Below are 27,687 nucleotides of genomic sequence, written 5' to 3'. Positions count from 1 at the left end.
TCCTTCCTGTGTTTTGTTGTTTCAATAAGAATAATTTCTCTTTCCAGAAGTGTTTGAGTCAGCTGATGATAACTGATGCTGGTCTTGTTTTCACAGGACTGTCCTCAGATTCTGCCGTCCACTCAGATCTACATCCCCGTCGGGGTCCCGAAGCCCATCACGCTGTCGGCCCGTAACCTCCCACAGCCTCAGTCCGGCCAGAGGAACTACGAGTGCGTCTTCCACATCCAGGGCGAGATGCAGAGCGTGACGGCGCTGCGCTTCAACAGCTCCAGCATCCAGTGCCAGAAAACCACCGTGAGTTACACACCTCAGTGCTCTCTACATCTACACCAGCTCTAGACTTCATTGTGACAGAAGCATACTTTCACTCTTGAGGTGTGTTGCCTTCAAAAGTTTGGGGTCGGTAGATTTTTTTTTTGGGAACTAAACACTTTTATTCATCAAGGATGCGTTAAATTGATCAAAAATCAACTGTAAGTCACTTTGGATAACAGTGTCTGCCAAATGAATAAATGTGACCCTGGACCACAAAACCAAGTGTCAATTTTTCAAAATTGAGATGTATGCATCACCTGAAAGCTGAATAAATGTGCTTTCCATTGATGTATGGTTAGGACAAGGATAGGACAATATTGTTAGTGATAGTGATATTGTTAGGATCGGACAATATTTGGCTGAGATACAACTATTTGAAAATCTGGAATCTGAGGGAGCAAAAAAATCTAAGTATTGAGAAAATCTCCTTTAAAGTTGTTCAAATGAAGTTCTTAGCAATGCATATTACTAATCAAAAATTAAGTTTTGATATATTTACAGTAGGAATATTTAGAAAATATCTTCATGGAACATGAATATCCTAATGATTTTTGTCATAAAAGAAAAATGTATAATTTTGACCCATACGATGTATTTTTGTCTATTGCTACAAATATACCCCAGCGACTTAAGACTGCTTTTGTGCTCCAGGGTCACATGTGTAAATGTAAAAGTGAGAGTAAAGACATTTGTAATGAAAGATTTCTGTTTTAAATAAATGCATTGAACCCCCAACTGCTCCCCGGGTGCCGCAGCATAAATGGCTGCCCACTGCTCCGGGTGTGTGTGTGTGTGTGTGTTCACTGCTGTGTGTGTGTGTGTGTGTGTTCACTGCTGTGTGTGTGTGTTCACTGCTGTGTGTGTGTGTGTGTGTGTGTGTGTGTGTGTGTTCACTGCTGTGTGTGTGTGTGTGTGTGTGTGTGTGTGTGTGTGTGTGTGTTCACTGCTGTGTGTGTGTGTGTGTTCACTGCTGTGTGTGTGTGTTCACTGCTGTGTGTGTGTGTGTGTGTGTGTGTGTGTGTGTGTTCACTGCTGTGTGTGTGTGTGTGTGTGTGTTCACTGCTGTGTGTGTGTGTGTGTGTGTGTTCACTGCTGTGTGTGTGTGTGTGTGTGTGTGTGTGTGTTCACTGCTGTGTGTGTGTGTGTTCACTGCTGTGTGTGTGTGTGTGTGTGTGTGTGTGTGTGTGTGTTCACTGCTGTGTGTGTGTGTTCACTGCTGTGTGTGTGTGTGTGTGTTCACTGCTGTGTGTGTGTGTGTGTGTGTGTTCACTGCTGTGTGTGTGTGTGTGTGTGTGTGTGTGTGTGTGTTCACTGCTGTGTGTGTGTGTGTGTGTGTTCACTGCTGTGTGTGTGCACGTTGGATGGGTTAAATGCAGAGCACGAATTCCGAGTATGGGTCACCATACTTGGCAGTATGTCACTTCACTTCACTTCAAAAACAAAAAATCTTGCTTCAATCATTATTATATTATATTAAGATAAATTAATATCTAAAGTAAAAAAAAAAAAACAGTTGACACTAATTCTTTTCATATCATAATGGACTTTTTGTCTCAGTTTGGCTTTTTGTCATAATTCTCATAATAGTATCTCATAATTTTGACTTATTTCATAATTATGGCTTTTTATGTCATAATTATGATTTACTAAAGCGTTTTTTTAAATATGTGATGGAAATGTGCTTCTGTAGACACACGGAAGACTGGAGTAATGATGCTAAACATTCAGCTTTACATCACAGGAATAAATAGCATTTTACAGTATATTGACATAAAAAACAGCTATTTTAAATTGTAATATTATTTCACAATATTGCTGTATTTTGATCAAATAAATGCAGCTCTGGAGAGCAGAAGAGACTTCTTCAAAAACATAAAAAAACCTTTATGCATTTAGCTTTTGGAGACGGTATGTACTTTCACTATAGCGCCTCGTTTTTAATTGTATTCCAAAACATTTCAGATGTCATGTGGCACAAGAAACTGAACTTATGTAAGCGTTTACATTCACACACTTGCAGTAGCTCACAATGATGACATATAATGATACAATCTTCACTTCCATACCAGCAGTGCTGCATTGATTCAGTATGTTAAATAATAAAGCAGTTAAACAGTAAAAGATCAGTGCTATTTTCATATGAAATCCCTTTAGGTTTGATTGATTCCCACTGTCTAAATCAATAAGTTCCTGTCACATGATCATATCACAGTCATGCATGTGATGCTCCTGATAATGCACGCAGATCAATACAGTAATAATGAGAATGATAATCTATGGTTAATCCACCAGCCTCTATCTGTGTGTGTGTGTGTGTGTGTGTGTGTGTGTGTGTGTGTTGTAGGTGGATAGATTATAGTGAACTTGTGTTATTCCCACACACACACACACACACTGTTGCAAACATGCTTAATAACTGGCGCATTGATCTAATAAGAAGAGCGGCGGCAGATGAGAACAGTATTTATATCCAAACACACACACACACACACAGTGTCTTATTGTTTTGATGAAGCAGCACAGATGGTGGAGGATTCGTCCTGCTGTCCTTTAGTTGAAAGCAGAAACTTATTTGGCAGAGTTTGAGCATTATTAGCAGTTTGTGTCTGTCTAGATGGGCGTGTGTTTTTGGACACCAGCTCCTCTCGTTGTCTGGGTTTGGCAACTGGAGTGTTTCTCTCTGGATGATTGGGTTATATTGTGTTCTTGTGGTTTCCATCCGAAGGCTCTTCTTGCACTCTAGTGGTCAGAACAGACCCAAAAACTGCATCAGAGTCACACACAAACACACTCCTCCCCGTCTGAACCGGTGTGATCGTGAGCTGGCGCTCGGATGCATGGGAAAACCACAGCTGGCATTCCTCTAACTGGATAAAGCTGCACAGGGAAAGCAGGAAGTGAGAGGGGCTCATGGGAAATGTGGTTTGAAGGGCTGTCAAGCTAGATGATGACAAATGTGTTTCTGAGCTGAGTGTGTACACTACTGTGTGTCTCTCCTGCAAATCAAGACTGCATTTATTTGATCAAACATGCTGTAAAAATTGTGAAAAATGTGACCATTTAAAATAGCTGTATTTTCAGCATCATTACTCCAGTCTTCAGTGTCACATGATCTTCAGAAATCATTCTAATATACTGATTTACTGCTCAACAAACATTTCTGATTATTATCAATGTTGTGCTGCGAAATATTTTTATGGAAACCATGATGCATCTTATTTATCAGGATTATTTGATGAACAGAAATTTCAAAAGAACAGCATTTATTAAAAAAACATTAAAAATGTCTTGGCAGAAACTTTTAATCAATTTAATGCAACCTTGCTGAATAAAATTAGTAATTGCTTAAAAAATCCTACTGACCCCTTTTAGGAAGGTAATTTATATAAATATGGTAATGTGTATATATAAATATGCCAATCATATAATTCATCATTATTTATAAATATATTAATATGTAATCTCTGGATTGTATTTATAAATATAAAAAAATAAATGTAAAAGTTAAATAAGTTGACATTGTTTCTGTGGCTGCGTTACACATGCTTGGTATCACATTGCTGCATTTGTCCCAGAAGACTCTGTCTGACACACAGTATCTGTCACTGTGTTTAATTCATCTTCCTTTATGAAGAAAACAGGCTGGAGGAGAATAGAAACGAATAGAGCGGCTCTCGTACAGCTGATGGCGGCGGCGGCAGGTGTGTGTGTGTGTGTGTGTGTGAGAGGTGCAGCAGAGTTCTGATGAGAACCAATTAGAGGAGACACCGATAAAAAATGATGATTAATTACAGTGTGAGAGCGACACCGCAGTAATAGATACTACGGTAAAGAAAAATGAAGCAGGAGAGGATGAGGAGAGAGAGAGAGACTGTAGCCGGGGGCCGTTCAAGAACAGCGGAGGCTTTTAGAAACTCACTGCACCTGATCCAGAGAGAGACTGTGTGTGTGTGCGTGTGTGTGCGTGTGTGTGCGTGTGTCGGGACGGCAGAAATAGGACTGCTTTAAATCATTAATCACTTAAGAGAAATGAAGTTTACAATTGAATAAGGAGGGACTTGAGAGTGATATTGTTTTAATGGTAGTTATTGTATGAAGATGAGTTGGAATGATGTATTCTTCTCTCACTCTTAACTGAGGTTTAGGTGGAAAACAATAAGCCATGAGTTTACCACAGTAAAGCTCACAACAGCAATATAAGAGTTTTTGTAACATTTCATTTATTGCATTATTCTATACTTAGTTGCTTTTTATGAGTATATGTCTCACATTTGAATGAACAACAAATTAGGGGCTTAAATCAGGCTGAATGAGATGAGTTTGATATGAGCACACACTCTTATTATAATATTTATTTGCATTGGGAGGACTGAGGCGTTTTCCCACAGGGGTCCATGTTACAACATCCCCGGAGCAGCAAGGGTCCTGCTTCAGGACACAATAGTCAGGGTCAGAGGAAGGACAAGATCATTAAACCATCAGCTGAATCACTAAATCAACATCCTTCAGCGTCCCACATGAGACTCCAACCGCCAAACATATGATTACTGCTGTGATTGTGTGCAGATCAGATCAACAAGACAAAAGAAAGAAACAATGACTTGGCTTATTGTAGTTTTGAAAGGTTCACTAGTTCGTATTTTTTGGAGTTTGCTTTTTAAATTTGATATGCTTTTTATTTGGTTTCAATTGTTCATAAATTACTTTTAGTCATTAAGTTTTACTTTCACAGCACAGGATGTCATATCAGATGAGCAAATCTTGTATGACTAGATACATTGGTTTTGTCTGCAATGCATGCATTTATGCATTTATTTGTGTATTTATGCATTTATACACTTTATGCATATATTTGTATATCCATGCATGCATTTATGCACTTATTTATGCATTTATTTGTTTATTTATGCATGATTGCTTTTATTCGCTTATACATGTTTATTAATATTATTATTATTATTTTATTATTAATTGGCTCATAAATGCATTTATGCATGCATGCATGCATTTATGTGCTTATTTTTGGATTTTTTTTTATGCATACTTGCTTTTCACTTATTTATGCATTTTTTGATGCATGCATTTATCATTTAGCAGCCTCTCGTTTTTTTCACTGCTGGTTTTTATCTTTGTAACACTTTTTTTGGTTGACTGTAATATTCTTGGTGAGATGTGGAAATAGGAAGCATGTGTTCTGCAGTGGGCGGCTGTGCTCTCTTTATATAGCGTAGTATTAGTAAATGAAATCAAGCTCTTTCCAGTGATAATCATCTGATGCGGACCACTCACACACACTCAAGCACATTGTCCCCTTCAGCCTCGCTGCGTCATCTCTCGTTTATTTAATTAGACCAGCGCTCATCTTCCCACGCCGGTGAGAGGTTAACCGGCTGCTCAAAAGCATCAGTCTCTCGCCAAATAAATAGATCGCACGTATGCAGCCTGCGGGGGGAATGAATTACCATAACATACATGTAAGACAGAGCAGAGCTCCAGTTCAGACCATAAATCATTTTTCATTTCCTAACTAATGAGAGACCAAATCGTTAGTGCCTAGTTAATTATCCATGGCTCATGAGTGCAAATGCAAATAATGAATGACAGATGAGTGTGTGCTTCATACTATGGAAAGTATACTGTTATGATCGCTTATACGTGGGTTAGTGATTTGAGGCGACCGTGGCATATTTACAGACCAGAGTATCACAGAGGACAGCTAAGACAGTAAGTATATCCAGAACACCCTAGCAACTGCATAGCAACGCCCTGGCACCCATCCACAGCACCTTAGCCTCACATTGCTTTTTTCCTCAGAGAATGTTCTGCTCTAGCGCTCTTTGAAATCTCTGTTGTGTGTGTGTTTCTCTGAGAGCTTTGCTTTCTAACAACTCAATGCAGGTCTGCTCTCAAAATAAGCAATTATCTGACCGTGACTGCTACAGAATCTCTCTCTCTCTCTTTCTGAAGCGTTTCATTTATTTATTCGTCTGTGTTGCATGTGTGTCTTAAACGTGCCGCTCTCTTCTCTCAGAGGGAGGTACCGCGGTGAAGCGCTGTAGTGCTCCTTCATTAATCTCTATTCAGTGATTCATGCTGTCGCTCTTCTGTGTTTCCTCATCTGAGTCCTGCTGACTCCATCAGACACATGCACACAAACACGTGAATATTCCTCCTCCACCGCCCCTGTAGGTTTTCATCCGTGATGGAGGTCTGGGATGTCAGTGCAGTCGACAAACTTGATTTTTCTAATATATTAAATTTATTAAAAACTATTTAAAGTTGAATGGGGTTACACTGTATTTCTAAAAGCATTGATTTCTCGTGGGACATAAAACACACCTGCACCTCCTCTCTGGATCCTGTAGTGTTACTTATGTGAGCCCACTTCTGACACAGGTTAAATTTTTTTTTTTAAAGGTAATTCTGACTTCTCTCAATTTTGAGTTTATATCTTGCAATTTTGACTTTCTTGCCATTTTGAGTTTTTTCTCACAATTCTGAGTTTATATCTTCCAGTTATTACTTTTTTCTCACAATTTTTTTATTGCAATTTTGAGTGTTCTTTCTCTCAATTTTGAGTTTATATCTTGCAATTTTGATTTGCTTGCAATTTAGCATTCTCCCAATTTAGTTTTTTCTCTCGGAATTCTGAGGTTAAATCCTGCAATTCTGACTTCTTTTCTCAGAATTGGGAGATATAAACTCGCAATTGTGAGTTATAAACTCCAATTCTGAGAAATAAAGCAGCTCACAATTCAGAATTATTTTCATACAGTTGCGAGTTTGTGTCTCACAATTCTCCGAAAAGATTTCAGAATTGCAAGATGTAAACGTTGCATTTACCTTTTTAATTTTTTATTTAGTGGCAGAAATGAGCTTCCATAGTTATGAGCAAATGACAATTATGTAAAACAACAGCAGATGTTTGTCTTGGGAAGACGTCCGGTGAGAGAACAGACTAACTGAAACTTTAATGAGAGTTAAGGGCGAATGAAAGGATGTGTGTGAGACGCGGTTCAGAAGGACATTGTTTTGTAAACCCTTATTAGTGAGCGTCCTTCACTGTGTGCAGCTCTTAAATAAATAATATCATATGAATAAAACAGGAAAATAACAGAGTAGAGGTCAAGAACGGCCTTAGGGTCACCTGAGGAGAAGCTTAACATCTTAAAGTAACCGTCTAGCTTCACGCAAGCAGCATGTTAGCGGGTTTTGCACAGGCAAACGCTGCTCAAATCTGGTTAAATGATCTGTCATATTCATCTGTGTTGGATTTTGTTAAATGTCATTTGTTCTTGTGTTGCAGTATAACTATGAAGGAAGTGACATCAGCGATCTTCCCGTTGATCTGTCTGTGGTGTGGAATGGAAACTTCAACATTGACAACCCTCACAACATGCAAGGTAACCATGGCGACCACTGCAGTACACTGTAGCCGGTAACCTAGCAACCGCCACAGGATGCTGCCAGAGAGATGCAGCATCTATAAATGTTTTAAAGCATTGTTTGCTTGTATAAACAAGCATGCTTCGCATTCTCTGCAGTCTGTAAGCAGGAAAAGCAGATGCAATGTGGTAATAACTGAATCCTGTCCTTCAGCTCTGCAGGTGTGTTGTTGCTCATGATTCATAATTTTGGCATCAGTTTGAACCCATGCTGTCATCCGTTCACAGTCAAATGTGGAGTGTTTCTACTTCAAATCTCTTACTTCTGACCCACTGAAGCTTAGGATACATACAGTCGTAATTACTGACGTTAACACACATGGAAAATACAAATACAAACATAATGTTTTATGTTTTGATTAAAAGATAGTTAACATTAAACTCCAGCGAAACCCTAATAATTCAAAACATTTTTACAACTGCTCTCATTATAACATTATGTAGGCTATATGACAGTAGTTATTAATGTTCTGCATTTCTGTTTTGAGCTGCACCAGTAGAACGGAGCATTTGATAGCAGGTTTTTAATCAGTGGGATTTAACTCATTTATCTAGTATAGAATACGCTTCGTTGTTTATAAAACTTAATTTTAATATTACGACTTACAGGTTATCTGCACAAAAGCGAGGCTCTGAATGAACTCCTTTTGTGGACACGTTCTTCACGCAACAACGTGTAGAAACACGGCAACCAAACTCACAAATTCACAGCGTTTTATTATAATAGTGTTCTCATTATAATGTTATGTATATGACAGTCCAAGTTATAGTTATTAATATTATGCATTGTTGTGTGTACTGCTCGCTGATAATAAATGTACAATGAAGCGCTTTACTTCAGCGCGATGCATCTTATGCGAGATAAATAATACACAATATATAATGTTTTAAAATGACTTATACCCCACCTGATCGAGTCTTTAACTCTGCCGTGTCAGTTTGAGTCTTGTTAAAGTTTTAAATCCCTGCCTCCAAAATGCTTCTCTGTCAGTCACGCATTATGGAAAGTGAAACTTAACTTAAATCTATAGGGGTGGTTGGATTTAATCACGTACCTTAAAATATTTATTACCTCAAAGTCCATCATCCTGTTGAATGGGATGCAGCATGTGAATCTCTGTTCGTCTCTGCAGCGCACCTGTATAAGTGTTACGCGCTGCGGGAGAGCTGTGGTTTGTGTCTGAAGGCCGACCCCAGCTTCGAGTGCGGCTGGTGTGTTCAGGACAGGAAGTGCTCTCTGCGGCAGGAATGCACTCAGCCGGAGCACACCTGGATGCATGTGATGGCCGGAGACAGCCGCTGCTCGCACCCGCGCATCACCAGGGTGAGTTACTGCAAACCAGAGACCAAAGATTCACTTTAATAACCTTTTATACAAGTTTTCAGTTGATGTTTCTACAGTTTAAATATTTACTTTTCTATTTTCCCCTCGTTTCTCATCATGCAAATAGCCCTGGTAGCTGGCATGGCACTAAATTATAAAAAATCCACAATGTTTGTTTTTCTTTCTTTACTTTTAAACTTGTATTGAGACCTGTTTAGAAATCTGCTGCTAACAAAAATGAAGTTTTATGGTCTCCCTGTGGTTTCCACTAAAGTAAAAGCTAAAAGATGACGATGATTATTATTATTATTATTATTGTTGTTGGTATATTAGACTATATTATATTATATTATATTATATTATATTATATTAGTTATAGTGTTAATAGTAAAAAATAGTAGGCAATATATTTTATTATTGCTAAAATGGTACTTTATTTAAATTAAAAAAATTAAATAATGTTATTGCAATATTTTATTGCCATTTATTATTATTGTTTTTGTTGTAGTAATTTTAATTTACAGTACAATAATATTATTGCAATATAATTTTTTAACTTTTTCCTTAAATAGTTTGTTTTAAATAATAATAACAGTTCTACTACTAATTAAGTAAATATGTAATATTTATTATTATATTATATTAATAGTAGTAAAAGTGTTAATAGTAGTAAATATATTTTTTATTATTATTGTTGAAATTGTATTTTTCAATTAAAAAAATTAAATAAATATTTTATTGCAATTTATTATTACTATTATTATTATATAGTCCTATTTAATGGGGGGGGGGGGGCAGGTTTTCCTTCTTTTCACATGCTTGACAAACCCTTGATATCATGACAGGTTTTGACAGATGATGTCACAGGCGCTGATAAGTTTTCTTCTTTCTTTCTTCCTCACTCTGTGTTATTCTGGAAGTAGATTTTCTCTGCGGCGTTACATCGAGTTCCAAATTCTCCTGCCAACGGATTATTAACTTTTAGAACATCTACTTACTAAATTTACATCCCCTCGTGTTAATTAAACTCCTCCTTTGTTCTTCTTGTTCGATTTCTCATGCCCGCTCTCTATCTGTGCGGTGCCGCTGTCATCTTTTACTTATTAGATTAGGTGTTAATTTAATTTGGAGAAGAATGAATTTATCACATGGATTATTAGCACATCATAGGCGCTCCGAGAGCCATCTGTTCAGAAGATGTACACCTATTCTCTCTCTGTTCCTCTGCTTTACTCTCTCTCAAGCTGCGCTTTCTTATTTTCATGCATCTATCTGTAAAAATGTGTGAATGTCAAATGAAAGCGGTCCCTTTGAAACCAATTACCCGTTTGTGTTTGCTTCTGTGCTTGGGTTTCACGGGATGCTGTCGTTTGCGTTTGTCAGCTGTGAAGGTCTCGACAGCAGCGGATGCACTCGCTTCTGATGTCTATGTCTCTGTAAATTGATTTTAAGATATAGTTCGTGCAAAAAAGTGTAATTTCCGTATCTGTCCTGGTCCAGTTGTTTCCTGAGACCGGGCCGCGGCAGGGAGGAACCAGACTGACCATCAGCGGAGAGAATCTGGGCCTTCAGTTCAAAGATATCCAGAACGGAGTGCGGATCGGGAAAGTGGCCTGCCAGCCCATCGAGGAGGAGTACGTCAGCGCTGAGCAGTGAGTGTCTGACACTATTACATCTGGAGTCATTTACTGGAATAAATCATTAATAAAATATCATATAAAATACAATATTAAAATGTATTTACTTATTTTCTTATTTTAATGAAATTATATTTATTTTATTTATTTATTAACTTTTTTTAAAATATAATATACGTTTGTTTTAGTCAAATTAAAATTTTATTCTTAATATTTTTAATGTATTTATCTTACTTTTTTTTTTTTTTTTACCCCTGGACTGTCATCCAAAATGTGTGTATAAATAAATAATATATATATCTATAATATATGTATATATGTTTATTTATACAGACATATATAAAATGAATTTTGCTGCAGTTGATGGGTAGTTGTGTGTTATTTTATTTATTAACTATGCGTCTGTTTGAGTGAATGATCTCTTACGTTTGCGTCCTGAAATAGCATCTGATCTGGGTTTAGTCTCGTCTAGTCTGAATGTTGACTATCAGCTTATTCATATACACTTGTTGCATATAAAATTATATTCTAAATTTATTTAGATAAAATATATACAGAATTTTTTATATCATTTTTCAGTTTATCTGTATAGGTCATAATTTTATTATCAGTGCTTCTTTAACTCATCTATAAATCAGCTTCTCTTATTAAAAAAAAACACCAATGATGTCTGTTTGCTGCAGTTTCTGGATGCTGTGCCCTTCATTCATACTTGCAGATGCATCATTGATGTGACATTTTATTGCATCCTGGTACTGAAACACGGTGACAATGACTTTACAGTTTATTAATAAATCATGGCAGCACTTCACACTTCCAGGAAATAAACACTGGTTTTTTTTTCATTGCAAACACGGAAAACTCTGTTCCTATGCTGCACGAAGCTAGAAACGCTCCACACAGACGCAGTTAATAACCCGCTGCAGATAGAGGACATCCCGCCCCAGGGCATGATGGGAGGGTTGGCTGTCCGTTCCATGGATTAAGGACACGTGTTGTGCGGTTGTCGGCGTCTCATTGTGTAGCGCCTGCGGTTGCTCTGTAACCCGTCTGCGCTCTCGTCTCACGATCAGCTGCTCAGTCACTGCTGGAGTGGGTCGCCGCCGGCCGCTCTAAGACCCCCGTCTCTGTCTCTGTGTCTCTGCAGGATCGTGTGTCGACTGGCCGACGCCACAGGTTACCGTGTGCAGGACGCTCACGTGGAGGTGTGTGTGCGCGACTGTCTGCCGGAGTACAGGGCCGTGTCTCCCAAAGCCTTCACGTTTGTGGTGAGCTTCACTTTCAAACTGTGTGATTTCTAAATTAAACTCTGTGGAATATCATTGTAAACTCTTTGTGTGTGTGTGTGTGTCCAGTCACCGTACTTCACTCGTGTGCAGCCGTCATACGGACCCATTTCCGGAGGAACGAGGATCACCATTCACGGCAGCCATCTGAACTCTGGCAGCGCCGTCTCCATCAAGATCGGACTCAACACCTGCCTCTTTGAGAGGTGCGCTGATCTGTTCCTCTCATCTGAACGTGCATTCAGACATTATTTCAATCAGTCAACACTGTAGCATTTTCAAAACTAAGGCAGATGGAAAAATCAGACGTACTTTAAATCAAGCTTCACGTTTTAAGCTTCTAGAGGTGGATCCCTCAGTGCTGCTAGTTAACTTAATCCAAAGCTATTCGAAATAATTTAATAAATAAAATATAAATATTAGAAGAAAAGGTTACACTTTAAAAAAAAAAAGGTGCCTTGGCAGTTAAATGAAATAAGTTGAATTATTAAAATCTAAAACTGAAATTAATATTTGAAAATTTTTAAATTAATTAATACGAATAAATTAAAGATAAGTAGAATAAATAAATAAATAATACTTAAAAATAATTAAATAATTACTCAAACTTGAACAAAAATTAAAAGGAAAACTGAAAATATAAAATAAGAGCCAAATTCAAAAGATTAATAAATACTATGTTAACATTTCTAAAATAACACTGATTTCTCTGACAAAAGCACCACAGCACTACAGTTTAATTTGATCCCAAATTCAAGAATTAAATGTTGCACAAAGAAATTAAAACAAGAAAATTTCCCCTCCAAATTTCATTACCATAATGCATCTGAGCGATCTAATCTATTTGAATAAATTTGAAATTATATATTTTAATATCATATTTATATGTACATTAAATATATTTGCACAATTGCACATTTTTGGCACATCTTTGAGCAAAATATGATTTTTTAAATATATTTAAATTTTGTATGTGACGTTCCACCTCATTCTCCCCCTTACTAGCTGATACTATTTTTAAGTCATGGTAATGTCCCTAGTACTTTATTGTAAGGGTGAAACATGGGTTAATGCATGCCATTTTTAAGACTTATCTCAGGAAAAAAGGAGTAAATTTTAGTAAATTTAGAGTAAGTTTTAAACGGTGTTGTCATCAGGTGTTCAGAGCAACTGATTTCTTTTAGTCATCAGGTCTGAAAGAAGACAGAAATGATTGGTGTGTGTGTGTGTGTGTGTGTGTGTGTGTGTGTGTGTGTGTGTGTGTGTGTGTGTGTGTCTGAACCCATCTCTCCACTAATGTGATGACAGTTCTGTCCAAATATGTCCAGAACTCAGCAGGTTTCACTGCTGTGTGTTGTGAACACTGTTGCCTAGGCAACATAGCAGCAAGTGTTGAAGGACACACACACACACACACACTCAGAGGACATGCGCATGCATGTCTGATCAAACATGGGAGCGGACCTTCACACTGAATCTCATCTTGCTCTTATCTGTCACATGACTAAGTGTGCCGTCAGTCGTGCATGTGTTGGTTTGATCAGATTAAAGTCGGTCATGTTCGAAGCATCGCTCTGAATGATCTTTGAACCTCCAAACCTGATGCAACCTGATGAAACAGTGTTGTCACACACTCTGCACACATGATCACCTTCATTCTTCCCTTCAGACGCAGTTCAGGTCAAAGGTTGTGTTGTTGTTCTTATTCTGAAGAAATGAGTCTGTGTATATATGTATATATATATGTGTGTGTATATGTATGTTTCATAATATATATTTGTTTCATTTTATTTTTTTAGTGATGTCCACTTATAAATTATAATGTTAGTCAGGCTTCCTTGCACAAAACAAAAACAAAAACAGGTGTGATGTAGTTGTTAATCAGCATTTCCCCCTCTCTCTGATGAGTTTCTCAATGGCTGAGGACTAATACAATGCCCATTTATGTATATTAAGATACAAATAAACTAGAAAAATTATATTTAAACAAATTATTTTAAAATAATAAATTAGCACAATATTTACTACATTACTCAGTTGTTATTTAGTTGTGAATAACTAAATTACAATAAACTGCCCTTCTCTCTGAAGAGTTGTTAATGGCTCATGAAATAAAATAACAATATAAAATAACAAATTATTAATAAATTAATTTGCACCATTCTTCTAAATGAAACAAAATAGCACAATATTGACTATAATAATCACAGTTGTAATTTAGTTGTTAATCAATATTTTCCCATTTTTTGATGGGGTTTTCAATTGCTGATGACCAATAAAATGTGCATAAAATGCTTATAAAAGTATAAATAAATAAAATTGAAATAAAATCACACATTTTGAAATGAAATAAATTTGAACGATGCTTGTTACATTACTACATTACATTTGTAATTTAATTTGGAATAACAAAAAAAAAAAAAGTCCTTCTTTCTAATGGCTTTGTCAATGGCTGATAAAACGGCCATCTATGTGCATAAACTATTTATAAATTAAAAAAATGAATCAAATTAAATATGAAAATAACAAAAATAAAATCAAAAATGTTGAAATTAAAAAAATAGCAGTATTCACTAGTTAAACTTTCCTTCTATGTGATGGGTTACAGTATACAATCCACACACACCACACACACACACCACACACACACCACACACACACACACAAATCAATTAAATTATATCATTTAGTAACCAAAAATTGATTTGTGTTGTAAATGTTAACATTTTTGACATTGTACATCAGACTTTTAATACCAAGCAGTTCCAGTTTTCTATGCCTTAACAGAAGTAAAGCTGGAGGTGTTGTGGTCGTGTGTGTGTTCAGGCGCAGCGCCCGTGAGATCGTGTGTGTGACTCCGGCGGGTTTGGGCACAGGAGGGACCCCGGTGATGGTGGACATAAACGCGGCCGAGCTCAGAAACCCGGAGGTGAAGTTCAACTACACAGACGACCCCACCATCCTGAAGATGGAGCCCGACTGGAGCATCGCCAGGTCAGACTCATCAACACACTGTGACCTGTTTGGTTATACGAGAGCGTTTCTCTGTGAAAATATAGTCTACTAGAGCGGCTCGCAGGTGCTTCAGCGTGAACATTTGCAGCTCCGTCTCTGGAGGTTTGAGTAACATCACATCCTGCAGACACATGAATCTGACGGCAGAGAAATGCTGCAAACACACTCTCGCGCTGTGAAGAAGCGTTTCACATCCACAGGGAGAGAGATATGAGTGATAAAAGAGAGAGAGAGACACAGGTGTGAAGAGAGACAGGTTAATACTCCAGCGGTTTGCTTTTATGCTGGAAATTGTGGAAATTCATTTACGACATTTAGAAGCACCATTCACATACATAACACAGCTGTTTCATCTGTTGTGAGATTGTTTACAGCATCCTAGTTAATGTATTAACTAACATGAACTAACATTAATTCACAGTGCATTAACTAATGTTAACAAGCACAACCTGTGATTTTAACAGTGCATTAGTAAATGCTGAAATTAACATGAACTAAGATTAATAAATGCTGTAGAAGTATTGTTCATTCTTAGTTCATGTTTACTAATGTTGTTAACTAATGTTAACTAATGAACGTTATTGTAAAGTGTTACCGATTTAACATGGCTATTTATAGGCATTTCCATCGCAAATGTAACCACTCACACACACACACACACACACACACACACACACACACTCACTCACTCACTCACACACACACACACACTCACACACACACACACACACACACACACACTCTCTCTCTCTCTCTCTCTCACACTCACACACACACACTCACACACACACACACACACACACACACACACACACTCTCTCTCTCTCTCTCTCACACTCACACACACAGACACACACACACTCACACAGACACACACACACTCACACACACAGACACACACACATGCATTTTAATTGTATTTTTAGAGTTCTATGGTATTATGCAGTACCAAAATTTAAAAAAATATTTTAAGTGTCTTTTGCTCACTGGGGCTGCATTTATTTGATCAAAAAATACAATTGAAATATTATTACAATTTAAAACGGCTGTTTTCTCTGTGAATATCTGTTAAAAAGTAATGTATTCCTGTGATGCGCAGCTGTATTTCCAGCATCATTACTCCAGTCTTCAGTGTCACATGATCATCAGAAATCATAATAATATACTGATTTACTGCTCAACAAACATTTCTGATTATTATCAATGTTGAAAACAGTTGTGCTGCCAAATATTTTTATTGGATTTCAGATTCTTTAATGAATCAAAAGCAGCATTTATTTGAAACAGAAATCTTTTGTAACATTATAAATGTCTATACAGTCACTTTTGATCAATTCAATGCGTCCTTTCTGAATAAAAGTACCGTATTAACTTCTTTCAAAATACTTAATAGTAACCACACGCTTTTGAACGGTAGTGTTCAGCATGTTTAAAATAACACTCTTTACCTTCACCAGTTCAGTGCATTATGAAAATGTTGTGTAAGGTGATGGATGGTTCATGTTTTCTAGATGTTAACGTTGTTGTTTTTGTCTCTGTTAGTGGTGGAACCCCGTTAATAGTGATCGGCAGCAACCTCGCCACCGTCAGAGAGCCGAAGATGAGAGCCAAATACGGCAGCGTCAGTTCAGTCAACGTAAGTCTCTAACACACTAGCTATGTTTCCATCTACCTATTTCTATGTGCATTTTGGAATATCGCATAAAAACCGCTGGATGGAAATGCCAAGATGTGCATAAATTCTAAAAATGCGCATCCAATCAAAAAATCCAATTAGAAAAAATGTGCATAAACTACCATGGAAAAACATTTACAGAATAAATTCCACCATGCACATTGAAAAAGTGTTTAAATTGTAATAATATTTTTCATTTTTGCAGTTTTTGCTGTATTTTTGATCAAATAAATGCAGTGTTAGTGAGTAGAAGAAAATTCTTTCAAAAACACTAACAAATCTGACTAACTCCAAACTCCAAACTGTTGATCGCTAGAGTCTAGACTAGTTTTATGGTATTTTTTGTTCCCTCTGAGCTCTAAAGCAGCAGGAACAGACAAACGAGTTGTGTTCAACCGAAGCCCTGTGTGCCTGCACATGTTTTTCTTTGCGTATGTGTGACATTGAATCACCTTTTCCCAGTTTAATCTTTAAAATGTCAGCGGCTGACGGGATATAGAACATAAAATGGCTCTATAAAGCCCTGAGAAAGTCCCGCAGGGCGAATGTGACCTTTTCTTCTCCTTGACCCACTCATCTGAGCGGCTCTGGCTGCTGTTTTCCTCCTCTCTGCTTCTTGTATCTTCTCTTTATTGGCTCTTAAGCAGCGTTAGTGTCTTCAGTAATGCGTGATGTTTGCTGTCTCTCACAGAACTGCACTGTGCTCAATAACACCGTGATGGTGTGTCTGGTGCCGTCCGTGGCGGGGTCCGAGAGGGGTTTCTCAGAGGTGGGCAGCGGGCCGGATGAGATCGGGTTCATCATGGATAACGTGCAGACGCTCCTGGTGGTGAATGAGACCTTCAGTTTCTATCCCGACCCCGTGTTTGAACCCTTCGGTCCGTCCATGCTGGAGCTCAAACCGGGATCTCCTCTCATACTGAAGGTGAGATCTCATTACACGTGTTGGAGCTGCTATACTACATTTCTTTATTTTTGTAGTATAACAATCCCCCTCAGAGCAACACTGCAGCTATAAGGCCACCTGCATGTCTGTTATTGCATTTGTCCACTGTTTTATGGTGCTTGAGAATAGCAGCACTGGAGTGATATTTCTCAAACATGTTATTAGTACCAGCATTATTATAGTTAGGTAAAGCCATAAAAAAAACTCAAACTAAAACCATTTGTTACTTGAAATAAAAATAAATGTGAACTGAAATAAATAAAATGAAATAGTTTAATTTGCTAGATGACAAGACTGAAATTAAAAAAGTAATAAAAACTGTATAAAAATAAAATAAAAAATGAAATGAAGTAAAATATAAATAGTAGGAGAAACACTTGAACTTAAATTATTGTTGTCTTTGCAACTTACCTTTAATAAAAACAAAATTGACTAAAACTGAGATGTAAAAATAGACTATATAAATTTAAATATTAGAAACTTATTTATATAATAAAATTACAAAAAATAATAATAAAATCACAAAAACTTTAACTAAAATTAATACAGAAAAACTAAAAATAAAAACTTCAAAATAATAAAATATAATAGTATTAGTGCTGTAAAACGATTAATCCCGATTTTCACGAGACTTGAGAGAGGAACCTGGGACATTTCTAAAGATATGAATATCGTACTTTTTAGATTTGGGCCACTAAGAAACCGCATAGCAACACCCTGGCAACCAAGCCATTGAGACACATTTACTTAAGGAAATAGCCTACATAAATCTAGTTCATTAAAATGCTTGTGTGCTGTTGAGGTCCTGCCTCACTCATGCACTGCGCTAAATAATTTCAGAAAAATGACATGCATTGGATTATCTGCGATTCAATTTCCCATGCAAACCCTTCTGGGTAATGCGCTGTATGAGTTGAGTCTACATGTTAAATGGAGCCCTTCAGTAACACACGGCTCTAAATGAAGCATGCAAATATTTATGCACGAGTTTTGCCTTCCCATAAGCCCCTTGGGCAGAGAGAGATGGTGAATGCTGGAAATCTGCATCATAAGTTCAGACTGGAGAATACGTATAAGAATTTGACCATTCTACATTCACAGTGTTATTTAAAATGATTACTATTGTAGTATTTATTAATATTTTGAATTAGCTTTTAATTTAGAATTTGCATCCATTTACGTTTGAGTAATTGTATGTTCTTTTGTCTTTTTTTATATTTCTATAAAAAATAGCTTTACTTTTAGTTCTATTTCAGTCATTTTAATACTTATTGTATTTCAGATATTTCCAAAAAATAAATTAGTTTTTCATCTGTTTACATTTTAATTCAGCTTTTTTTCATTTAATAAAAATAATTTTTTATTAGCTTTAGTTAACAGCACTAGTTCGTAGGATTAGATTCCACTTCAGATTCTGGATCTTTAACAATTTAAGATACAAATACTAGTATGCACAAAATATTTCTGTTAACATATTTTAATGTTTTACTTAAATAGTGCACGGAAACCACAATTGCACAGACTAATTTGAAGACTTGAGCTTTAGTTGAGTTGATAAACTGATTTAAAACCAAAACTGATGAGTTTGAGACTAATTTAAAAGAGACTCCTAAGAGTCAAAGAAGTCCAACTACTGGTTGTTTTTGTACTTGTAGGGCTAGTTTTACTAATATCTTACGCCAGCACAAAATGCCTTTTGGCTGTTAGGTTTTACTACACGCAGTGATGAATTAGCGCTGAAAAGGCGTAGACACAGGCCTGACCTTATTGAATATGCATTTTTAGGAGTTTCCATTTCAGACACAAAAGTTATGAGAGGAGAATATTCAAATGAATCATGCAACGCGTTTTACTAATGCTTGTCAAATTACCGGCATTTGTGCCAATATTTAACGCCCAAAAAAGCACGTCTTAAACTATTTTGTGCTTGAAATGGCTGCAATTATTGTTGCTTGGAGGAGGCACTGCAGAGATGAGAGAGTGCATGGTAGAAAGGTAGAAAACATATCGTTTGCCAAGCCATCTTATTTTTAATTTGCTTCAGGAAATAAAAGATGTCTTTGAACCCTCAACTAGGATTCTAAAAACATGTTTTGGCCTCAGGCTCTTTTCAACGCACTGTGGCTTCTTTATATCTTTATTGTTTATTTGCGACTATGCTAATTTGCGCTGTGCTTGGTATATTGTGTTGGTCGATATCTAAATGAGATGTTGCATCTGTGGTGTTTAATTTACACGTTGTTAGTAAATCACCGGCAGGAATTTGACCTCCCATCAGTGCTGTTTTGGAATTGCGCTCTCAAGCTTATTTGCCCTGTTTAGTAAACCTGGCCGTTGGTTAGCAGGAAACTCTGGCAGAGTATTTTAGGATGATGTTCAGAATATGATTGAAAATGATTAAAAGTAAGCACATCTGTTTGTGTTTCAGGGCAAGAATCTGATTCCTTCGGCTGCTGGTAACTACAGGATGAACTACACCGTTCTGATCGGTGACAAGCCGTGTGTGTTGACCGTGTCAGAGACTCAGCTGCTGTGTGAATGGCCAGACCTCTCCGGACAGCATAAAGTCACTGTAAGTGTGTCATGTGATGATTCCCTTCTCTTCTTCTGTCTTAAAGCGCTCTGATCTCTTTCCCACGACTATCACACGTCTCATCCTGTGCCTCTTTCTCTCGTCCATGTGTATTGTTCTGCGTTTCAGCCCATGTTTCTCAGCATCAGATTACTGCTGGGAGTTTCTGTCGTGGCTCTCTGGGGTTTTGTGTTGTATTTATTTACACTGAGTTTGCATAGAATCTGAGATGCAGATCTGTATTTACATGTAGTCGGTTTCATCTTTAAATAGCGGTCTTTATTTGCTGCACATGCACGTTCAATTATATGTTGTATGGCAGAGTTATTAAAACATCACTCCCATGTTTTTTCCCAAGTCGTCTGCTCTCTTTCAGTGTGAGACTTGCCTGAAGGGAGAACGCTGCGACCCACATGTTTGTCCTCGACCTATATATCATGACCCATATCGACGCTGTGTGACAGCGAGAGACTGTCGTTTAGCTACCGCTTTACTCACAATATAAAACTTCACACTCACCCTTTAGCCTCCTTTAAACCCCGTCAAGTGTGATCTACATTATTACAGCGATAGTTCAGCCAAAAATTACAATTCTGTCTTCATTTACTCACCATCAAGCTGTTCCAAAACTGCATGAATTTTTATCAACACATTTGCTGGTGCCTGTTGACATCCGCAGTATTTATTTTTCATACTATGGAAGTCAATGGGCACCAGCCACTGTTTGGTTTCCAACACTATCCCTTTAAGATCCTCTAAAGATGCATGTTTGTTTGAGAGATGTGGAATTATGGGATATACTGGGATATACACAACTGTTTTAGTAGCTCATTTTATATTTATGATCATCTTATAAGTCATCTTATAATGTGAGTTTAGGTTTCTTAAACCAAAAACAATCATAGTTTATTTTTTATGATAATTTGCCACCCTCTCTCTGATGTTTACCATTAAATATGCTAATCTTCCATATGTAAATGACCTATGTTTTGATTGGCTGAGTTTTTGCATATGAAATGTGAAGCACCACCTCCTCATTGCATATGCAAAACACCTTCTTTCATGCTTGTTTTTGCTTTTTCTTTCTTTTAAGACCGTCTAAAGATGTAGGTTCACTTGAGAGATATGGACTGTGAGGTAGATTGTAGGATAGATTGTTATTGTTGTCTTAACTGTTTTAAGAGCTCATTTTATGCATTTTATATTTTCTCATAAAGTCCACTTCTAGTTCTATTCTAGGTTTATTAAAGCAAAAACAATTATAAGTTGTTTTTTTTCTGTCAATTTTCCATCATCTCTGGCATTTGGAATGAAATAGGCTAGTGTTCCATATGTAAATGACCTCTCTTATGATTGGCTGACCATTTTGCGAATGAAATGAGCTGAGTTGCTGTTGAAATAGTGATTTTAATGAGCTCATGGTCATGAAGGCATAACAGTGATTTCTGACAGCTGTCAAGTGTCCTGGTGTGATATGATGTGTGAAGCTCAGTGTCTGTGTGTGTGTGTGTGTGTGTGTGCAGGTTCTGGCTGGAGGTTTCCGCTATTCTCCAGGAACTCTGCAGATCTACTCTGACAGCCTGCTGACGCTCCCCGCCATCATCGGGATCGGTGGAGGAGGAGGTCTTCTTCTGCTCGTCATCATCATCATCCTCATCGCATACAAGCGTAAATCCCGTGACGCGGACCGAACGCTCAAACGGCTGCAGCTGCAGATGCACAACCTGGAGTCCAGAGTGGCCCTGGAGTGCAAAGAGGGTAAAACAGCCTCATCACATCACTGCGTTCACCAGTGCTCTTTCTCACTTTCACTCTCTTTCATGCTTTGTTTTGCTCTTTTTTCATCTGCTGCTCTTTCTTTTTCACAATCTTTCTTTTAATGTTTTCACTCTTTTGTGCTTTCTTTCATGCTTTATTTTCTTTCACTCTTTTCCACTTCTTTCTTCCATTCCTTTCCCCCTTTTATTTTTCATTTGCTCTTTTGCACTTTTAACGCTTGATTTTCACTCTTTTTCACATTTCCATGTGTTCATGTTTTCTTTTGCACTTTTCCTTTCTTTCATGCTATCATTCACTGTCATTTTTTGTAATCACATCCCCATGCTTTCTTTCACGCTTGCTGTCATGCTTTTTGCTTGCTTGCTTTCTTTTGTGCATTCATTCACACTTTTTGTTCTTTTTTTGTTGGTTCTTTGTGTTCCTTTGTTCTCTTTCATTAATTTGTTTGTTCTCTTCATCTCATCACTCTACTTCAATCTCTTCCAATTGTTCACAATTGGTTTTCCTGGTTTAATTTTATCTTCCGTTTGCTCGTTGCATCTCTCTCTCTCTCTCTCTCTGATTGGCTTTGTTTTCTGTGGTCTCCTGTTAGCGATGACCTCATGATAGTCACATCATTTATCATACACACACGTGCACCGAACGGCCGTCTCATTCCCGCCGCGGTCATGAGGGCGTGAGTCGAGTCGCCCATTATCTGTCTCTGTCGGGCCCGAGGTGACGACCTTGTCTGTCTGCAGACTTGGAGAGAGGGATGAGGACAGGGAAGAGAGGATAAAAGAGATGGATAGCAGAAGGTGAGAGTGACGGGTCACTGATAAGTGATGAGGCGTCCTCCAGGATGAATAAAAAGAGGCAATAAATAACCACAACATCTAGATTGATTAGGTGAGTGGCAGCAGTAGCAGACTGGATCAGAAGTTTGGGAGCAAAAGCACAAATTTATAATTTTCTACATAGATTTATAAGAGGAGCGGAGACAGCATTAGGACCATGTGGTAGAAATGCTGGTGTCATTCACGGCCATTCATTTTAAAAGCAATCTCAAATCAGAAAGCTCCAGTCTGATTGGTTGGCTTAATGCAGTTTCCAGGAGTCAGTGTGCACAGGTTTATATCAGTCCATCAGGGAGCAAAGTTACATTTACAATTTCCAGACTGATACAGTGTAGACTATTACTAGTAAAGAACAAGTCACTGGATTTGACATTAACTTTTGGACAGATAGTGGATTTTGACAAGTTAGTGTTCAACCAATATGGATTTTTTGATTACCAATGCCGATACCTTAGAAAACTTGGTAACCAATGTTTATATAAAGCCAATATATATATTATATAGATAATTAAAAAATGACAGATATATATGCTGAGGGTGTTGTTATATGGTTGCTAGGGTGTTCTGAGTGGTTGCTAGGGTGTTCTGGCTGTTTCCCGGGATGCTGCTTTGTGGTTTTTAGGTTAAGCGATCTTTGAGCACCGCAGACTGAAATTCTGATTGAAGTGCACATTTTCTACAACTTTTTTCTTCTTTTTAGAACCTTTTGTGGAGAATCTGGAGATCTTAGCTTCCACTCAGTGGTTTGTTCAACACAAAGGTTTACTCTTTCTCTTGGTCTCTGTGTTTCCAGCGTTTGCGGAGCTGCAGACTGATATCCATGAGCTGACACAGGACCTGGATGGAGCTGGAATCCCGTTCCTGGATTACCGCACTTACGCCATGAGAGTGCTTTTCCCTGGAATAGAGGACCATCCGGTGCTGAAGGAGATGGAGGTGACAGCTGGACACCTGTCAGATTTAATGCATTCGGCTGAACTGTACGGGTCTGTTTACACCTGGTCACTTCATGCATTTTCTCTGATGGGATAGCTATCCGATCATGAAAAGACCAGGTGTTAAATGCCCTCCGAAACACTTTCGAGGTACATTTAATCCGATCGCTCAAACCACTTCAGGAGGTAGAAGACTGGATTTATATCCGTTTTGCGTAGACACTTTTATGTGGCCAAGAGTAAATGGAAACGTTTTAACAAATCAGATAGATACCCGATCAGAGAAAACGCATGAAGTGACCAGGTGTAAATAGGGCCTATGTTTCTCCGTCTCTCTCAGGTGCCGGCGAATGTGGAGAAGTCTCTGACTCTGTTTGGCCAGCTCTTGAATAAGAAGCATTTTCTGCTGACGTTCATCCGGACGCTAGAGGCCCAGCGCTCGTTCTCCATGCGCGACCGCGGGAACGTGGCGTCTCTCATCATGAGCGCCCTGCAGGGCGAGATGGAGTATGCCACCGGCGTCCTGAAACAGCTCCTGTCCGACCTCATCGACAAGAACCTGGAGAGCAAGAACCACCCCAAACTCCTGCTGCGAAGGTACGGCTTTCTTAAAGCTTCCTTTAAATCTTCTTAAATCCTTAAATCTTACATTGAGACACAAGCAAATGACGTAAGAGATTAAGTAGAGTTGTCTAATTAACTCTGGTGCTATTCATGATGCAGGACGACCGACTGCGTGATGGAGTCTATTACAACACAGTTATATGACTCTAAAATTCAGACCAGCATGAAAAGACCAATATGCTAATGTTTGATGTTGAGGTCAACATGAAACCGCTTGGGATTTGTCACTTAGAGCTGTGTTACACACTGCATGAAAAATCATTTTCAAAAATCCATAATAGGGGCACTTTAAAAAAAATAAATTTCAATGTTCAAATAAAAAATGTTAATACCAGTTATCACTATTTATGCAATGTAAAAAACCTAATATTTCTTTCTAAAGCTACTTTTTTTGTAATATATTCAATGACAATTCAGTTTAACACAATGACAAAGTAATTGATCTGTGATTCATTTGCGATTAATTAATCAGCATGTCATGTAATCAATTAGATTAAACACATTTTCATTGCTCGACAGCCCTAATATTAGTCTTGCTCTCTGAAAATATATCAAAATGAGTTTATGCTTAAAACAAGAGAAAATATCTGCCAATGGGGTCAGAAAAATAAATTAATTCAAATGGAAAACAAGTTTATTTTTATGACTGTATTGGCAGATTTTTTTAAGCATAAACTCACAGTTTTGTTCAGAAAACAAGCCTTAATATCTTATGTAAGTTTGCTTCTTAAGTAAATATATCTCGGTTGAAAAATGCTTGGATATTTGTGCTGGAAAACAAGACAGAAATATTAAGCAAATCATTTTTTTGAACTCTAATGACTTGATGATCAAAAGTTCCCATGTTGCACCTGGTTAGTCACAGTGTTAATGGACATGATGAAGAGGATGAGTTTGACTTCTAGGGGTCACATTTGCTCTCCCATCATCCGTCTCCATCCCTCCGTTTCTCGGTTTGCCCTTTCGCGTCCGTGACTGTGTTTCTGTCAGATGGTATTACACACCTGAGCACACACTGGTTCCCTGCGGAGCGCCGGCGTGAGGAGGAGCGCGGTGGGAGATGAAGCTCCTGGAGGAGAAGAGATGTGAGGAGCTGATGACTTCAGTCTGAACATGCTGCTGTCATCTCTCCTTTCCCTCATGTCTGTCTAGAATCAATATCACAGGAAACAAATCAACGCTGTGTGAAACGTTTCGTCTGTAGTAACTCTGACATCCGCTTTATTTACAGTGAAAGTACAAAGATGCATCCTCAGATCCGTTTGGATGAATCTAATAATAGCATGTTACAATACAATAATAGCATGGGACATTTTCCATTTTCTCCCAAATTAAAAGGAAATAAAAATTGCATGAAGAAAAAGATGCCTGTTTTTTAGAACAGTTTAATACTCTTTCATGTTTTGACATTATTTGCATGAAAATCAAGAATTTATCATGCTGATTACAGTAGAAATTAATGTATGAAAGTTTTTTTTTTTTTTTTTTTTTTTTTTAATCAGTTAATATACAAAAATATGCAAATTCTATTCTGAGGTAAATACACCATTCCAGCCATGAGAAAGGGTTTAATTGTCATGAAAATGATGTCACTGTAATACCTTAATTTTCTTTAAATGAAATATAGGAGTGTATAATTTCTTTGTTTTTTTTGTGTTGTTGTATTAATTTACTATAACCAATTTATTTGTATTGTTAATGAATGTTAATGTATTTTCTCTTATTTATTTATTATTAATACCTATTTATTTATGTATTTATTTATATTCATTTATTATTATTATACTACATTTGTCTATTTTATATAATTTATTTACCTTAACTCGTTTATTATTAGTATTATTATTATTATTATTATTATTATTATTTAATGTATTGTTAATGAATGTTAGTTACTCTTACTCATTTATTAATTAATTACTTTTTTATTATTTATTTATTATATAATATTATTCATATTCATTCATTATTATTACTACATTTTTATTTATTTATTTTTATATAATTTTATATATTGGTGTTATTTATTTTTTAATTATTTTGTTTTTATTATAAAATGACCTTTTTTTTGTGTGATTCATACCTAAGCCATATCTAACAATATATAAAAAATGAGTTCTTTTCTGTCTGTTTTAAGTCGACTAGTTTGGCTTTAGTGACCCCCCCAGCCCCCCAGCCCCCCTCTGTAGATGCTCAGTTTCTCACATGACAGTCGGAAGCAGTCAAATCTCAATCTTTCACCCCTCCAGAAGCGTTTCCAGCACAATGATCTCAGGTTTTTTAATAACTCCTCACAGTGTGTCGTTCACGCCGAGCTCTCGTGCATTCTCGTTTTCCTCTTCATCTTGGCGTCAGAACGAGTGAATAATTCAGCAGAGATGGTAAAAACAAACATATTTCACCAGATTCCTCGTCTACGCCTCCTCTCGCACGCCGTGAGCAGATTAGAGCTAATGAGGTCCGTTAATTACCAAGCCATGTAATTAGCCTCATTCCGAGGGACTTTTTTTGGAGGGTTGTTATTGTGCGCCAGGTTTCTGTTTAATGACAGAAGATACGGAATATTTTTTTAATTGGTGTTTTCCTAATGAAGTTTAGTGGTTTGCTTTGCGAGGAAAGAGAGAGCAGTGCTTTGGTTTGTTAATAATGTGAAATTATTAGCGTGTTTGCTTTGCGCTGGGGTCCTTTGAAGGTTTTTCCCCGAGCCAGTTTTCACCAGCGCTGCTGGAATAATTCGGCCGCAGCACTTTGATGTCAAATGGGAGTTTAATACAACATCCCCCTGAAAGATGTTGGTTATCAGAATGGCTGTTTCTCTTGTTGTGAGACTTGGGAAATTGGGGAATGAAGAAGCCTTCAAAGCGTCTCTCTCTGCTCTTTAAAGGTTACTTCAGGGACTCCGACACCCAAGTAAATAAATCCTTGATATTTATTTTACATTTCCCCCTCAGGACTGAATCTGTGGCTGAGAAGATGCTAACAAACTGGTTTACTTTCCTCCTCTACAAGTTTCTTAAGGTGAGTGGAAGGACTGTTTCCATGTATCTTAAGTGATGTTCCTCATTATATAGTTCCCTTGCTAACAAAACATAGGTTTGCTGGTCTTCAACCCGTCTGGTTTACTGGTTTCAAAGAGGTTTTGTCCCATGTTCTATTTATGTCATGTTTGACAAGATAATATTTGTGCAATTTAAATGCATATATTTATACACAGTTTTTTTTCAGCAAGTATGCATTAAATTGATCAAACGCGACAGTAAAGACAATGTCACAAAATACTTCTCTTTTAAACAAA

The 27,687-nt window shown here is 37.4% G+C and overlaps 1 protein-coding gene across 1 annotated transcript in view; it reads left to right on the top strand.

Moving 5' to 3' along the window:
• LOC306844888 (plexin-A1-like) overlaps positions 1-27,687 on the top strand; it is a 117,032-nt gene that overhangs the window by 76,201 nt on the left and 13,144 nt on the right. The window contains exons 10-23 of the mRNA XM_079377315.1: positions 97-297; positions 7,625-7,721; positions 8,897-9,087; positions 10,588-10,739; positions 11,872-11,992; positions 12,080-12,216; positions 14,837-15,004; positions 16,568-16,661; positions 17,392-17,625; positions 20,075-20,218; positions 21,742-21,976; positions 23,627-23,769; positions 24,109-24,365; positions 27,344-27,410. Coding sequence (XP_079233441.1) covers positions 97-297; positions 7,625-7,721; positions 8,897-9,087; positions 10,588-10,739; positions 11,872-11,992; positions 12,080-12,216; positions 14,837-15,004; positions 16,568-16,661; positions 17,392-17,625; positions 20,075-20,218; positions 21,742-21,976; positions 23,627-23,769; positions 24,109-24,365; positions 27,344-27,410 — 2,241 coding nt within the window. The remainder of the gene's footprint in view (positions 1-96; positions 298-7,624; positions 7,722-8,896; positions 9,088-10,587; positions 10,740-11,871; positions 11,993-12,079; positions 12,217-14,836; positions 15,005-16,567; positions 16,662-17,391; positions 17,626-20,074; positions 20,219-21,741; positions 21,977-23,626; positions 23,770-24,108; positions 24,366-27,343; positions 27,411-27,687) is intronic.

This window comes from Barbus barbus (assembly GCF_936440315.1).
Source record: "Barbus barbus genome assembly, chromosome: 25".
In the NCBI taxonomy this organism is placed as follows: Eukaryota; Metazoa; Chordata; class Actinopteri; order Cypriniformes; family Cyprinidae; genus Barbus; species Barbus barbus.
This window is presented reverse-complemented; position numbering and strand designations above follow the sequence as displayed.